At 38.9% G+C, this 17,500-nt stretch overlaps 2 protein-coding genes and 1 long non-coding RNA gene across 3 annotated transcripts in view; all 3 read left to right on the top strand.

The window, feature by feature from the left end:
- Positions 1-5,833: 5,833 nt before the first annotated feature.
- LOC308102141 (Fc receptor-like protein 5) lies at positions 5,834-8,556 on the top strand (the record flags this gene model as incomplete). The annotated part of the gene is made up of 5 exons (XM_080451743.1): positions 5,834-5,846; positions 5,941-6,102; positions 6,202-6,303; positions 7,031-7,285; positions 8,501-8,556. 5 exons carry the CDS (start codon positions 5,834-5,836, stop codon positions 8,554-8,556), a joined length of 588 nt encoding a protein of 195 aa, XP_080307869.1.
- Positions 8,557-10,007: 1,451 nt separating this feature from the next.
- On the top strand, positions 10,008-11,249 carry LOC308101198. Its single transcript, XR_013934506.1, has 3 exons — positions 10,008-10,135; positions 10,851-10,901; positions 11,158-11,249. It is a non-coding gene; the product is annotated as an uncharacterized lncRNA (long non-coding RNA).
- Positions 11,250-16,368: 5,119 nt separating this feature from the next.
- LOC308101185 (Fc receptor-like protein 5) overlaps positions 16,369-17,500 on the top strand; it is a 223,304-nt gene continuing 222,172 nt past the window's right edge. The window contains exon 1 of the mRNA XM_080450567.1: positions 16,369-16,466. Within this exon, the coding sequence (XP_080306693.1) occupies positions 16,421-16,466 (46 nt within the window). The 5' untranslated portion in view covers positions 16,369-16,420. The remainder of the gene's footprint in view (positions 16,467-17,500) is intronic.

The following is a 17,500-nucleotide window of genomic DNA, read 5'->3' as shown; positions in this document are numbered from 1 at the left end:
CACACACACACACACACACACACACACACACACACACGCACACAAACAGATGCGTGCTCTCTCTCTCTCTCTCTCTCTCCTCTCTCTCTCTCTCTCTCTCTCTCTCTCTCTCTCTCTAATGTGTACCGGTTTGTGTGAGTTTTGGACAACATTTGTTGGAGTAGTAGCAAAAAGTGTTTTGAAGAAAACGCACTATGGCAGAAAATGTAATCTGGCACAAATGGAGCCTATAAGTTGCATCATGATCCAAGGAATCCAGGGAAAAAATATGTTGATTGTACGATCTATGGTTCAAGAGTTAGTCAAGTCAAGGTCAAAACGTGAAGTGGGTTGTTGTATTGCCACCATGAGGAGATTTGAAATATTTGGGATGGAGGTTCTTCCGTGGCTTAATGGGAATGTGCATGCAAAGTTTTCCCAGCAATCGGGCGCTGCATTCATTACTGCGCCACAATTTGAAATATTTTAGTGCATGCATGCAAAGTTTCACTGCAATCAGACGCTGTGTTCACGATTTGAGGCATTTTGTTCAAAACGTGCCACTCCTGCAAACCTTGGAAGCCAATCTTAGCCAATCAGGATGGAATATGAAAAAAACAGACAGATCTGTCTTGAATCTTGATCACATGACTACAGACATAATGTGTACCGATTTGCGGGATGTTTGGACAAAATCCGTAGGAGTAATATCAAACAATTAGTTTAGCATAAATCAGCCTCCTGGTGGCGCTATAACAGGCCAATGTTATAGGGAGTGTGTGCAGTTTCACACCGATATGTCCAATGATGATTATGATTAATGATTAGCTGTACGCACAAAATAATGATCTCATTAACTTTCCACACAGTGCTGTATCTTCTCATCTGCTGTGGACCTGATCAAACAGATGGTGAGACAACTTCAATGCAATGCATTATGGGTACCATCTTGTTTATATACCCTAAAGCAGGGGTGTCAAACTCATTTTGAGGTTGGGGCCAGATTGGTCAAATGGTGACTTGAGGTGGGCCGGAACCAGTTGTGGACGCACATGCGCGCTCACACGCACTCAGACACATGCTACTAACTATGCATATCACTTTTTTTTATGTATTAAGAAGAATAGCTACTTTAATTATTGACATTAAAAACAAACAATGCAATTTGTAATAATAATAATAATAATAATAATAATAATGATAATGATAATAAACCATTTTAAGTAGAATAATTCAATTTGAAGTTAAACAATACCTGGTAATGTGTGTGGGTGGTTAAATAAATTAGATTTATAGAACAACAGTGGTGTAAAGTAACTAATTACATTTACTCAAGTACTGTACCTAAGATTTGACGTATTTTTACTTTACTAGAGTATTTCCAATTTCCAGTACTTGTACTTTTACTTCTACTCCACTACATCTCAGTCACTGCTGTGACATAACAGTATATCACTTTAAAAATGTTTTATGAAGATTAGCTACTTTAATTATTGACATTAAAAACAATTAATGCAATTTGTGATAATAATAATAATAATAATAATAATAATAATAATAATAATAATAATAATAATAATAATAATAATTGTAATAATAATGATAATAATAATAAACCATTTTAAGTAGAATAATTCAATTTGAAGTTAAACAATACCTGGTAGTGTGGGTGGTTAAATAATTAGATTTATAGAACAACAGTGGTGTAAAGTAACTAATTACATTTAAGTACAAGTACTGTACCCAAGTAAAGATTTGACGTATTTTTACTTTACTAGAGTATTTCCAATTTCCAGTACTTTTACTTCTACTCCACTACATCTCACTTATCATAACTATAATCCATATTTAGATCAGTTATTTAAAACTAAAGTGTATTTATTGTGTAGAATTATTTATTTACTATTGTGTAGTAATATAATACAATATGTCTCAAAACATTAGCATGCCATACAGTTGAATTATTGCAAATTAAACTAGAAAAAGTGCTCCTCGGAGTACAGGTCTCCGCCAGGTCAGGTAGGTTATTTTGGCCTCCTGGTGGCGCTACAATAGGCCAATGTGAAAAGTGTGCCATTTATTCCTAGGCCGTGCACGGCAATCGGACACATGCATGCATGATTTGAGGCATTTTGTTCTAAAAATGTGTTTTACGAAATTTGACCTGCTGGTGGCGCTATAACAGAAACACACACACACACACACACACACACACACACACACACACACACACACACACACACACACACACACACACACACACACACACACACGCACACAAACAGATGCGTGCTCTCTCTCTCTCTCTCTCTCTCTCTCTCTCTCTCTCTCTCTCTCTCTCTCTCTCTCTCTAATGTGTACCGGTTTGTGTGAGTTTTGGACAACATTTGTTGGAGTAGTAGCAAAAAGTGTTTTGAAGAAAACGCACTATGGCAGAAAATGTAATCTGGCACAAATGGAGCCTATAAATTGCATCATGATCCAAGGAATCCAGGGAAAAAATATGTTGATTGTACGATCTATGGTTCAAGAGTTAGTCAAGTCAAGGTCAAAACGTGAAGTGGGTTGTTGTATTGCCACCATGAGGAGATTTGAAATATTTGGGATGGAGGTTCTTCCGTGGCTTAATGGGAATGTGCATGCAAAGTTTTCCCAGCAATCGGGCGCTGCATTCATTACTGCGCCACAATTTGAAATATTTTAGTGCATGCATGCAAAGTTTCACTGCAATCAGACGCTGTGTTCACGATTTGAGGCATTTTGTTCAAAACGTGCCACTCCTGCAAACCTTGGAAGCCAATCTTAGCCAATCAGGATGGAATATGAAAAAAACAGACAGATCTGTCTTGAATCTTGATCACATGACTACAGACATAATGTGTACCGATTTGCGGGATGTTTGGACAAAATCCGTAGGAGTAATATCAAACAATTAGTTTAGCATAAATCAGCCTCCTGGTGGCGCTATAACAGGCCAATGTTATAGGGAGTGTGTGCAGTTTCACACCGATATGTCCAATGATGATTATGATTAATGATTAGCTGTACGCACAAAATAATGATCTCATTAACTTTCCACACAGTGCTGTATCTTCTCATCTGCTGTGGACCTGATCAAACAGATGGTGAGACAACTTCAATGCAATGCATTATGGGTACCATCTTGTTTATATACCCTAAAGCAGGGGTGTCAAACTCATTTTGAGGTTGGGGCCAGATTGGTCAAATGGTGACTTGAGGTGGGCCGGAACCAGTTGTGGACGCACATGCGCGCTCACACGCACTCAGACACATGCTACTAACTATGCATATCACTTTTTTTTATGTATTAAGAAGAATAGCTACTTTAATTATTGACATTAAAAACAAACAATGCAATTTGTAATAATAATAATAATAATAATAATAATAATGATAATAATAATAAACCATTTTAAGTAGAATAATTCAATTTGAAGTTAAACAATACCTGGTAATGTGTGTGGGTGGTTAAATAAATTAGATTTATAGAACAACAGTGGTGTAAAGTAACTAATTACATTTACTCAAGTACTGTACCTAAGATTTGACGTATTTTTACTTTACTAGAGTATTTCCAATTTCCAGTACTTGTACTTTTACTTCTACTCCACTACATCTCAGTCACTGCTGTGACATAACAGTATATCACTTTAAAAATGTTTTATGAAGATTAGCTACTTTAATTATTGACATTAAAAACAATTAATGCAATTTGTGATAATAATAATAATAATAATAATAATAATAATAATAATAATAATAATAATAATAATAATTGTAATAATAATGATAATAATAATAAACCATTTTAAGTAGAATAATTCAATTTGAAGTTAAACAATACCTGGTAGTGTGGGTGGTTAAATAATTAGATTTATAGAACAACAGTGGTGTAAAGTAACTAATTACATTTAAGTACAAGTACTGTACCCAAGTAAAGATTTGACGTATTTTTACTTTACTAGAGTATTTCCAATTTCCAGTACTTTTACTTCTACTCCACTACATCTCACTTATCATAACTATAATCCATATTTAGATCAGTTATTTAAAACTAAAGTGTATTTATTGTGTAGAATTATTTATTTACTATTGTGTAGTAATATAATACAATATGTCTCAAAACATTAGCATGCCATACAGTTGAATTATTGCAAATTAAACTAGAAAAAGTGCTCCTCGGAGTACAGGTCTCCGCCAGGTCAGGTAGGTTATTTTGGCCTCCTGGTGGCGCTACAATAGGCCAATGTGAAAAGTGTGCCATTTATTCCTAGGCCGTGCACGGCAATCGGACACATGCATGCATGATTTGAGGCATTTTGTTCTAAAAATGTGTTTTACGAAATTTGACCTGCTGGTGGCGCTATAACAGAAACACACACACACACACACACACACACACACACACACACACACACACACACAGAGAAAGACTGGTGACGCGAGGTTACACACATGCACGCACGCGCGCACACACACACACACACACACACACACACACACACACACACACACACACACACACAATCAAAGTCAAGCGTTCACAGCTGGTGTTAATTATTTTGCCCTACAAACTATCGTTGACTAACCTACGAATGTTACACCCTCTGACAAGTGGATTCTAGTTCAAGATGAGAACAGTTACAAAGGAAGGCTATTCCTTTCTCACTACCTTCAGTTGAGACGCTGCTGTGTGAGGGGGGAGAGGTGAGGGGGGCGGGGTGAGGGGAGAAATGCAGCCACTCTACTCCTCAGACGAGAGACGCAACGGATATATACTTCTCCATACAACGGTGATTTACCGGAGTTGTGATGCTGTTGAAAAAGCGCTCTCCAGTAGCCTACAGGTAGAGTTGAATGGTGATGGTCCTCTGTATGTTAATGACCTTGGCTGTGGCTTCACGGCTTAGCCATTGTTCTCATAGAACAAGTTTGTCCAGTATTCAGACCCACTGACCAGGCAGCCTAAGAAGCTGCTGGGCGCTGCCGTTTTTTTCTGCCTTTTTTTTTCTCTCTTTTTTTTTTTTCATTAGAGGTAGTATTAAATGGCGTTTTCTCAAATCACCTCGCGGGCCAGATTTGACGACGTCGCGGGCCACAAACGGCCCGCGAAACACCAGTTTGACATGGCTGCCCTAAAGCCTAAACCTTAATTCAGGGATTTTCAAACCCCAACATAATCCACCTCAGCAAACAAATGAATGTATAATTGATATGATTCATAGAAAGTAAATATATTGGTAATTTGAATAGTCTGTATTAACATTGTATGTAATTCCTTTTGACACTATCCTGAAACACAGGGCACTAAGCTTGTTTCTCTCTACCATAAAACATGGTTATCTGTTCTTTAATGGTTGCTATAAAAACCCTTGTGGTTACTATGGCAATGTGTGGCATCATGACAACATTTAAAACAAGGCATTAATTAGTAAACATCTATTTGCTTATTGTAACTCAACAATTGTGTAATTGCACAAAATCTAATTGATGTACAGCATAGTATAAGAGATTTCCTCAGTGGGTGATTTGTTTTAGAAGAAACTGAAAAAAGATGATCTATCCATCCTCAACTGACTTCCAAAGATGAACACATTGCAGTCAGTCAGTTGTTATTCTTTCATCTAATAATAAAAATGCTCAACTTGGGATTATAGACATTTTGGTGTGCACCTTTTCCAACATTAATAAAACATGAGAATGCCAAATTAGAAAACAAGCTCTGTTTTTTCACATTATTTGAGTATCCAGACCTTAAAATGATTGGTTGGCCTGCCTTTAATGTTATTTACAGTGACAATTAGCAGCTCAGATCTGATCAGAACAGAACATAATGTCTACAACAGGTATAGAATGTATCTCTCACTCTCATCCCTTCTTTCCATCTTATCCTTTCTTTCTTTATTTTTTTTCTGCCCCCTCCCCTCTCTCTCTTCTTAGTGTCTCTGAGAGTCGGTCCTGAAAGATTTCAGTTCTTTACAGGTGAGTCCATCTCACTGAGCTGTGAGGAAGAAGGGAATTCTATGCCAGGCTGGTCTGTGAAAAGACAGACCACTAAGAGAGGGACTGGAACCTGCAACGATGGATGGGGAAACACCAAAGGTATGTAGGGAGGGAGGTAGGGATGGATAGATAGATAGATATATGATGTATTTTGACTGTAACTGAAATCTTCTTTCTTTTCATTGTGATTCTGTGTAGGAGAGTCCTGTATCGTGGTGCTGTATCTTTGGGATGGTGGAGTTTACTGGTGTGAGTCCACGTCAGGAGAACGCAGCAAGTCCATCAACATTATGATCTCTGGTACAATCAATATAATTACATCAATATAATCAATATATTGTGGTACAGTAGACAGACATAATTGACTTACTATCACTGTTAACACACAGACATTATGTTCAGTACCATTCAAGAGGTCAATGTTATATGTGTCCTTTTGCTAACGTTGACAAGCCAATGCTACGTCTGTTCTCTTGATGAAGTTTTAAATATAAATCAGGGGTGGGCAACTTTGATGATAGAGAGGGCAACTATATTTACACTCACTCCAGAGGGCCACATTGCATATACTGTCGGGGCCATTCTATGTCACACAAAAATAACAAAAATAGCAGATCTACAAGCTCAAAACGTGTCACAGTAGATCTGCAATTTTTTAATTGAAATTCAGATATTTTAATTTTAAATGCATTTCGTTATACTTATGTTAACTTTATGAACTTGAATACAAATACATTGGACATAAAAAAGACAACATTTTAATACTAGTCATTAAGCTACTACTACCGGTAATATAGTAGTAGTAATTAAAGCGGGTCATGTTTGCAATTGTAACAGCTGAAATCAATAATGTATCAGTATTCCGAAATTTACCTGCGGGCCGCATTAAGTGAACGTGGGGGCCGCATATGGCCCCCGGGTGGCCAGCTGCCCATGTATGATATAAATGATCACTCATCAACAAATCTATGTCAAGAGAATTAATAAATTAATTCAACTCATTTTAATACACTGCTGTTGGTTCTAGATGGAGATGTGATCTTAGAGAGCCCTGTACTTCCTGTGACGGAGAGTGGCACACTCCGCTGCCTGTCCAAAGACAAGAAAACTGGTAAACCATCCTCTGGCCTCTCAGCTGATTTCTATAAAGATGGATCCTTCATCAGGACTGAGTCTGCAGGACAGATGACCATCCACAATGTTTACAAGTCTGATGAAGGATTATACAAGTGTATAATATCTGGCCTTGGAGAGTCAGCAGAGAGCAGGATGGATGTGAGAAGTGAGTTAGTCATACAATAATGCAAAATAAATCAATTAATTACACACTAAGGGCGCTATCTTGCACCGCCTGCTGCAAATCGGAGCTAAGCACAACACAGATGTCATTGCTATACTGTAGTTTTAATCCAACGCAGCTGTCATTTTCACAGCCATCGTCAACATTCCCTTCTTAAAGGGTAAGACCACTTTGGTAGAGGTTTGGGTTGTGTAGTTACCTTGCCATGATGTAACCCCAAAGGTGGAAAAGAAATCAAAAATAATTGCTCCATTGATTAGAAATTGATAATTCGAAATATGCTCCTCATTGACTCACATTGTACGGTGAAACAGCTCTCAAAGTCACTCTTTTAGCACATAAATGAACCCAAACATAGCGGATTCAGGCAATATAGAGCATCACCAAACCCAGTACTGTTTTTTTTTTAAATAAAAATGTCAACTTCCTGTTGATTTTACTATTTGAAGATCTGGATCCGGATCCGCGGATCCAGTCCAGGTTTTCTACTTATTAAAAATGGTAAAATCAACACCTTTGGAGTTACATCATGGCGAGGTAACTACACAACCCAAACCTCTACCAAAGTGGTCTTACCCTTTAAAAGGAATTGGAGACCCTGATTTGTCTAATTTATGTTATGCCCAAAACACACCCATAACTAATTCAGAGATTATGTTAAACCCCCTTGTACTGTGCGTCTAGCTTCTCTTAAGAAAACACGCTGGATATACCCCCAACACATTTAAAATCTGCGCCCGGCGTCCTGCTCCAAACACATAGATTGTCTAAATATGGAAATATGTGTAAAATCCCTGTTAGCAGCCCCTAGAAGCAGTCCTGCTCTGTTACACCACAAATGATCAGAGTGGTTTGTACCGACCAAACAAGCGTCCGTTCGACATTGAGATCTCACACACTCACTAGCAGTGCTACAATAAATAAACGCAGTCTGATTTGCAGAATTGAAATGAATGACATTTAAAAGAGATTCACAGCTCTTAAAAAATGTGTGTTTAAGAGGAATATGTGTCTCATTCTGCTTCAGATTCTCTTGTCTCCAAATCAGACCCTCCCTCTTTCTCTCTCTCTCCCCCTCCCTCTCTGTCTCCCCCTCCCTCTCTTCCTCCCTCTTCCTCTATCCCTCTATATTTCTACCTACTGATGTTTGCTGGAGTCTTCATCTTTCTACTGATTCTGGGTCTGTGTCTCTGGAAGAAATGCAGAGGTATGTTGATGATGTTCAGACACACAGCCATTTAGAGAAGCTGTAAGATGGACCCTTTTAGCATCAACGTCATTACGTCAGTGTTAGCTGTAGGCAAAACAAAGGAATAATGCATTGAAGGCAATAGGAATAACCTCAGAATTGTAGCAAAGTTATTTGGTACTGTAGTAGGCTAGGCTAGCTTCTCACCTACTGAACCTGCCATCTAGCTGTGTTGTTGGGTTCCAAAATCGAAGGAGTATACAGTATGAATGAATAAGAATGGCTCCAACTTGAAGAATTTTCTCATAATAAACTCACATCTGCAGGCTTTCCTTGGTTTCACATGCATTACACGCACACCGCGTTTCCATAACTGCTATAGACCCAGACCAAATCGTCAACCTGCAAAGCAAATCGATCCCAGTCTAATCACAAAACAGCTGCCACTGCCAGTCAAATAAAATCAAAGACAACTAATAAAATGAAAGGATTGGACTGAGGCGATGATAAAAAATGCTTGTGTTTCTATATACTGTTGTAGGTATGGATATATGTCTACATGTTTGTCATGTGCATTCATCAGAAACAGAACTAGGAAGAAAATAATAGATTACCGATAGTTCTCGTAACTCAGCCCACGTTGTGATGTGATAGTCAGGTGTGTGTTCAAGAAGACGTAGTCCCTTGTTTTCTTCTGAATCAGAATCAGACTTTATTGTTCTTATAGAGGCATGGTGGCAAAAACAAACTAATTTCATGGATTGGCATAGATGTGTTGAGTGTCTACTGTGTTCAGCAAAACTAGAAAAAGTGCTCCTCGGAGCATAGGTGTCCGCCAGGTCAGGTAGGGTATTGTGGGCCAGCAATGTTCGGAATTCGCCAATCAGGATGGAATATGAAAAATCGGACAGATCCGTCTTGATCACTTGACATCACTTGTGTAGGAGTGATCTAAATTTGTTTGTGTGCAAAAATCGGCCTCCTAGTGGCGCTATAACATGACAATGTGAAAAGGGTGGCATTTCTGGAAATGGATCGGGGTTATTTTTTTTTAAAATCGGCCTCCTGGTGAAAAATGTTTTTTTTTGGGCCAGGGAGTGTGCGGGCAAAGTTTCACACCGTGCTGTTGTAGGTAAAAACGCGGCCTGTTATAGCGCCACCATGAGGCTGATTTGAAAAAAATCGGGTGGCATTTCTTCCTCAGCCTTGTGGGAATGTGCCTGTAAGAAATAAATACTCCTGGTGGCCCCTGTCAGCAGGGAATGTTGAGTAGGAGGTGTAGGTGTAGAAGGCTCCATACGTCCTCCCAGTGGGGGCTTCTCCCTGGTAGGTGAGCCAGTAGGGTATAACAGCAGTGGCACGTTGTGGGTTGACAGACTCTTTCTCTTCCGCAGGCTGGAGGACAGTCAGTGCGTCAGACAGACAGAGTGAAGATGTGACTTACGCTACTGTGACTGTGAAGCATGGAGCTAACCACACCGCAAGGCCAGGCAGACAGGGTGAGGATGTAACGTATGCTGCAGTGAGAGTGAAGCAGGGAGCAGCCAAACACACTGCAGGCTGCAGTGCAGATAGCCAGAGTGTAGATGTGACGTATGCTGCTGTGACTGTGAAGCAGGAAGCCAAACACAGGAAGAGGAGAGGTAGAGTATCTCAACACCACACTGAGTCACACACAGAAACATACTCTGGTCTCTTTTTGTTGTTTAGTGTGTGTGTGTGTGTGTGTGTGTGTGTGTGTGTGTGTGTGTGTGTGTGTGTGTGTGTGTGTGTGTGTGTGTGTGTGTGTGTGTGTGTGTGTGTGTGTGTGTGTGTGCGTGCGTGCGTGCGTGCGTGCGTGCGTGCGTGCGTGCGTGTGTGCGTGTGTGTGTGTCAACTATTTTAACACAAGTGTTGCACATGAAATGCTCAGACATAGTTCAGTCCACAAAGCATAGGACCACAATGGAAACAAATAACTTTTTTGTGTTATCCTTTTAGCCTAAATGTCTTACTGTACCTTCGTGCTGTTTACATTTCTGACTAATAAAGTATTCAATCATTCAATCAAAGTCAGGAAACTTTGCAGTTGCTGCCGGCCGACTATTGGTCAGCCTCAGCTCTACGCATCGATTCACAACCAATTAGACACTCACTTCACTAATAGACTGCCCCATTTAAACGGGGATGTTTGCATTGCTCATTTGAATGAAAAATAAAACGTCTTTATTATAGAGCCAAATCCCAACAAGTTGTCTCAAGACACTTTACAAATGTGCAGAAACTTGCACTTGCCTAAAAGCAAATCCATTAGACAAACCAAATGTACTGCTCATTTTACATTCATAAAAAAATGTATTCTCTTTCTTTTTTCTCCAGACCAGACCTCTGAAGGACAAGACATCTACTCCACTGTGAAGATAAATACAGGTCAGCCACAATGTACACAGCTATATGCTGATGGGTTTTAACCAAATAATCAGTCTGGTTTACATGAAGGAAGAACAGTCCTAGGTAATGATAAAAAAATAAGTATAATAATAATAATAATAATATTTGTAATAATTTACATCTGCACATGAGTACACACACCATTCGTAATGTAAGTCAAAGAACCATTAAACCACAATGTCTTTGTTTCCTTCTAATATGTTACTCTGTTTTGTATGGTTTTATCGTGTTACAGATGGAGATGTTTGAGTAGAGGACGAGTTCAATGTGACAAGTGCAAGGTCAACAGCTTCGGTACCTCGCAAACACACACACACCTACACCCACCTGTTTGTTAACCGCAGTGGTAGGAACAGTTGTATGAAAACCATAAAACATTTGATTTACATATATGCCAAAACCTTTTACAAACATTTGGCCATAACAGTGCATGGTTACAGCATGTCTCAGGCTGGCAGATACAAAAACAGACCCCGCCTGGTTACCCAAGCTGGTACACATATAACCCCTGTACTATACCATCACCTCAATAATACTGTCAGGGCACTGTCACATTCCCCCTCTAATACACCCTTCAAGAGCAACATCTACAGGCACTCAATTACCAATTACAAATACAATGCCAATACATACGTCTAATCAACTAAAGAAATACCAAACAAAAACCCAAACCAACATAACCCTTACAGCCACACCCCTCTCTCTTCCTTGGCCCTTGGTACAACCTGACAAGTTAGTTGCCAGGCTTAGGACCTTGAATGCTAACATTATGTACATTGTTTGATGTTTCTTGGGTGTTTGGGACTGTAGACTGTAGATTATATTGTAATGTAAATATGACATTGTAACTATGTTATTACTTGAGGTATTATTAAGATTGTTTTGTTATGAGTTATTACACCATATATTTGAGATTGATTTTAAACATTTGTTTGAATTACTGTCTGATACTGTCATACTGTAATTTGTATTTATGTAATATAATGTAAACATTTTTGTGTGGACCACCACATAGAGTAGCTGCTGCTATTGTAGTAGCTAATAAAGATCCAAATAAACGGAGATCCAAGATCCCAAAAGAATTTGGCCGGAGATTAGTTGATCACAGACAGAAGGCGTGACACACGGACACACGGACGGACGGACAGGGGGCAAAACATCTCTCGCCATTCCTTTCGGTCTGGCGGAGACAATAAATAAACAATGGTCATCAGCTGGATCTCATCATCAGCCTTCTCCTGGGTGCATTGTGCACTCCCCTTAAAACCCTGCCTCCAGGAAGCAGACCTCAAAGAGAGGATTATGCATGCCCACAATAACAATACAACATAATAACTCAATAACCCAACGTAATGTATTAGCATGTCTTATCAATCACAACAGTCGATATACATGTCTGTTAGTCACCTTAGTGAGGGGGTGTTCTTCAGCTCCCTCACAGGCACCTTGTGCCATCTTCTCTACCAGTGCTTATTTAATGTTAAGAAAATTAGGTGCTGGATCTCATGAGCCTGATTTTGTTAAACATATTTTTTCATAAATTAAATATATTTGACCATATAATAGCCTAAGAAAGGCAAAAAAACAAGAAAAGGGCTACTGTTTCCACATTAAATAATGCATTTATTTAATGCTAAATATTATTATTTATGAACGATTCTGTCCAGTACCCTTTGTTTTGATAAATACATAATGTAGCTAATATTCTGCATTCATAACAAATGCTCTAATCACTTCAGATTTTCATGTATACAATATAGATACATGGTAAATATAGATCACACTCAAACGTGATGGGGCCGTTTGTGAGGAGGCAGTGTTAGGGGGTATAGGGTCTTTCATGTAGGAAGGGCCAAACGCCCAAAGGGCACTTTTGTCTATAGTCATACAGTATAAACAGGGCCCCTAGTGTGCGGATTATACTTGTCAACATAAAAGCATAACCTAAAAAAACCTAAATAAATCTCCTGGTGGAGGTAATGAACAGTGCTATTGTCATGAGGAAAACAAAGAGCTCAAAATCAATACATTAGACTCAACAGGATATGTCATGTGACTTACTTCTGCACCAGTCAAAGACAGTGATATGGCTATAAGTGGGGTGGAAAGTAATTACATTTACTCAAGTACTATACTGACATTACTCGAGTATTGTACTGACTGTACAATTTTGAGGCATTTATACTTTAGTTGAGTATGCACATTTTTCAACGCTTTAGACTTCTACTCCACTACATCTCAGCTGCAAATAATGAAGCATTGTGTTAGTTCATGCAGGTCATGGGAGTCATATGCGGCTCAGCTGTAATCAGCTGTCAGTCTGCTCATTCGCTCAACAAGGCAGTCCGTTTAAATATGTCTTCCTCTTACACTGGATCTATGTGTTTCAATTGCTGCCATACACATGCTGCATGCTGCTGGCAAAGTTTGCCTCCACCACCCCAGCCTTCACCTTCTAGTTAGAGTCTTGAATGGCACTAAAGTAAATATATAAAAATTAAAATTAAATGTCTGTGTGCATGACTCTGAAGTAAACTGCTATTCAAATTTGCATGACTCAAGTTAATCTGATTAAATGTCTTGCCCGCTCTTGTAAACCTATGTGGGGTTTTGCATAGCGTTCCCAGATTTTTCTTAGCATGCTGTATTCTATTTGTTGCAATAAATGGTAAAATCTATTTATGATGTGAGTTATTTGAAAACTTTAGTTAATTGTTTTGATTGATTGATTGATTGATTGATTGATTGATTGATTGATTGATTGAATGAATGAATACTTTATTAACAGTTTGCAGTACATTTATACAACAATACTAAAAGGATAACACAAAGCCCTGAGGGCTTGTTTCCATTGTGGTTACTTTGTAGATTGAGCTTATTACTAAAAAACATACATTAACCAATTAAGTCCTATTTTATACTATTATTTTCGAAAACATTTTACACATTTTGAAAACTTATATGGGGAAAAAAAGAATGAGTAGTTTTACTTTTGCTACTTTAGGGCACAGTCACACCACACTTTTATTCTACCTATGAGGGTGGATTCTGTCAATGCATTTCAATGGGAATGGAGCGTTCTTTTTAGCAGAAATCCGCAAATGGCAGCAAAGTAGTGCCCTTAAGTATATTTTGAGAGTTTTACCTTAAGAGGTTGTGTGTGTGTAGCTGCATGTTTTATTTATGTATCATTTACATTTTTGGTTTATTCTGTCCTGTATGCGTGCAGGTGTTCAATATACAATTTACAGTTTAGGCATTTATAGTAACAGACTCTCTTATCCAGAGTGACTCCACGTGTTTAGTGAACTCTAGGCAATAAACAAGGTAAATAATCACACAAATAGAGTGCAGAGAGAACCTTGCAGGGTCTCAAAGAGACTAGCAAAACAGGTAAGCAATGAACCTAGCAGCTGTCTAAAAGAATAACATCTAAGTAATATTATGTACATTTTAAACTATAGGATACAAGGAAATCAATTAACCCAGATATGTCTAAGTAACATGCTATCTAAATCACATTATTGATATTTGTGGTTAAAACATAATAATAATAATAATAAACTTTATTTGTATAGCACCTTTCATGACATGAAATGCATCTCAAAGTGCTTTACATAGCAAGAATACAATTACAGTTGCAACCAATTTAACAATAAAGCAAAAAATTAAATAAAAATAAAATAAAATAAAAGCAAAAGCATAAAACAACATTAAAATATGCAATACAGTGAGGACTTAAAAATCAACCAAAGAATCAGCTAAAAGCAAGAGTGAAGAAATAGGTCTTGAGCTGTGCTTTAAAGCTATCGACAGAGGCTGCCTGTCTTAGGTGTAATGGGAGTTTATTCCACACTGTCGGTCCGTAAAAGCAGAATGCTGCTTCACCGTATATGTCATTGTAGGCACCTCGAGCAGGTCAGCACTTGAAGACCTGAGGGCCCGGTTTGGAACATATCTCTCTAGGCAGTCAGAGAGGTAGGAAGGTGCCAGACCATTTAGAGCTTTATAAACTATTAAAATAATTTTAAAATCAATCCTAAAAACAACCGGGAGCCAGTGTAGTGAAGCTAGAACTGGAGTGATATGTTTTCTCATCCTGGTTTTAGTTAAAATTCTGGCTGCCGCATTTTGAACAAGTTGTAATCTGTCAGTTGTTTTCTTTGGCAGGCCAGAGTAGAGTGCGTTGCAGTAATCAAGCCGAGAGAAAACAAAAGCGTGGATCAGCGTTTTTGCATCGTCTAACGACAGATAGTCTCTAATTCGCGCAATATTTCTAAGATGAAAGAAAGCAATCTTGGTGACATGATTAATGTGTGTATTAAAATTCAATTCAGAATCGATAATAACCCCCAGGTTCTTTACTGTGGTGTTACTTTCTACAGCCAGGTTACCAAGTCTACGTATTATTGATTCTCTCTGCTCACTGGAGCCAATTATGAGAACTTCTGTTTTATCCTCATTTAGCTTAAGAAAGTTCTCACTCATCCAGCATTTTATACTGGACAGACAGGTCAACAATGGGTCTAGAGCACAGGGGTCGTCTGGAGCTACCGAAAGATACAGCTGGGTATCATCAGCATAGAAATGGAAGTTCACTCCGTGATCGGCGATGAGTTCTCCCAGCGGTAGTATATACAGGGAGAACAGTAAGGGACCCAGAATTGAGCCCTGTGGAATACCAGAACAGATGTCGTGTTTGTCTGAGTCAAAGTTAGCCAGACTGACAAAATAGCTTCTGCCTGTTAGGTAAGAGTGAAACCAAGACAAGGCTGTGCCTGACAGACCAATCCAGTACTCCATGCGTTGTAGTAGAATTCTGTGATCAATCGTATCAAAAGCAGCGGTTAAATCAAGGAGTAGGAGAACGGATACATTTTTGTCGTCAGCGGACACCCTGAGATCATTAATTACTTTTACAAGTGCTGTTTCGGTGCCATGACCTTTCCTGAAGCCAGATTGGAATTTGTTATGAACCTTATTGTTCTGTAGGAACACATCCAGTTGATGAAAGATAGTTTTTTCTAAGACCTTGCCCAGAAATGGCAGATTAGAGATTGGTCTATAATTACCCAGCACCAATGGGATCAAGGTTGTGTATCTTGAGTAACGGCCTGACTACAGCCGTTTTCAGAACTAATAAGAACTAGTGACCAAGATAGTCTGCATAGTAGTTCTCCTATCATGGTGAATCGCTATCATCAATCGAAAGAATAGGTGGCAAGAAGGGGTTCCGAGAAAGTGAAGTGTTAGGGGGTGAGGTGACGTGTTCTCTGTAAGGTGTGTGTGTGTGTGTGTGTGTGTGTGTGTGTGTGTGTGTGTGTGTGTGTGTGTGTGTGTGTGTGTGTGTGTGTGTGTGTGTGTGTGTGTGTGTGTGTGTGTGTGTGTGTGGCTGAGCGCTTTATACCAAACAGGAAATGGACACATCAACCAACAAATGTAGAGGGGTTTGTGTCATTGTAGCTGTCACTTGAGTTTCAGTCAGTCACTTCGTCGGAATGAAATTTATTAGAATGAAATTTGGATCAACTTCCATAATATCATGTGAGTACTTTATTTGTCTTATCTCAGAGCATCACAGAACACTCATGCTTTTCACTAACACTCTGCTTTGAACTCATGTTCATTTAAATCTATTTTAACAAGACAATACATCCCTATTGTATTGCCATACAAGGTGATGAAAGTGCTGGAGGGATGGTTTAGTTTTTAGCAAATGGAAGCCCAGGCTGAAAATGGACAAACTACTAATGACTGAGGTATAGATGTAACATAGCACATAACAGGTCTACCGGTATCATAGAAGGTGCATCCCCTCTGCTGTAGAGAGACCAAACTTTCTGCCAGCCTGATAGGTCCCAGGTTTTAATTAGTGTGGTTGCCCTAACAGGGCAACCAGACTATAGTACTCTTCCCACTTTATTATTCCACTTTCTAGATAAACTTTTTTCTTGCGCGCTATTTCTCCCACATTTTGTTTTCCAAATTTTGTGCCATATGTCAAAATGACCGGCCTCACCGGGACTAGACTGCTTGTATTTTGCTAAGAGATTGGTTACATAGTTTAATTGATATTGATGTATTAGTGCATAAAATTTCCCCATCCACTTTAATGGAAAAATGAAAAAATCAAATGCAAGTATTTTTTTCTCAGAAACCGTAAAGGCTAGAGTTAAAAAACATGGAGGGGAGGTTCATAGTTTATTGCCAAATTATCAATAAAATAATTACACCAGTCGGCCACATGGTGGCGCTATAACAGCCCACTTTACCTTTTGGCCTATAACTTTTGAACCGTAGGTCGTAGAATGAAAGAAGAAGAACTCCCCATATAGGACACGCATATTTGCGTCTCGATAGATTTTCCGCCATTTTGACAAAAATGGTACACATGATCTCTGGCCCCTAGCGATAAACATATCCAAACGGCATTTTGATAGTCCTTACCGTTCGTCCGTAATTGGCTTCCAAAGTTAGTGGGAGGGGCCCGTTTTACAAAGAATGCCAAATATCACGAACGAAACGAAATCGCACGTCGCGCGGCCTCCGACGGTAATCCTCCCGGCGTATTCCTCACG

This window comes from Gymnoscopelus braueri (genome assembly GCF_963280865.1).
Source record: "Gymnoscopelus braueri genome assembly, chromosome: 15".
Taxonomy (NCBI): Eukaryota; Metazoa; Chordata; class Actinopteri; order Myctophiformes; family Myctophidae; genus Gymnoscopelus; species Gymnoscopelus braueri.
The sequence above is the reverse complement of the archived record's forward strand: the minus strand, read 5'-3'. Positions and strand labels throughout refer to the sequence as shown.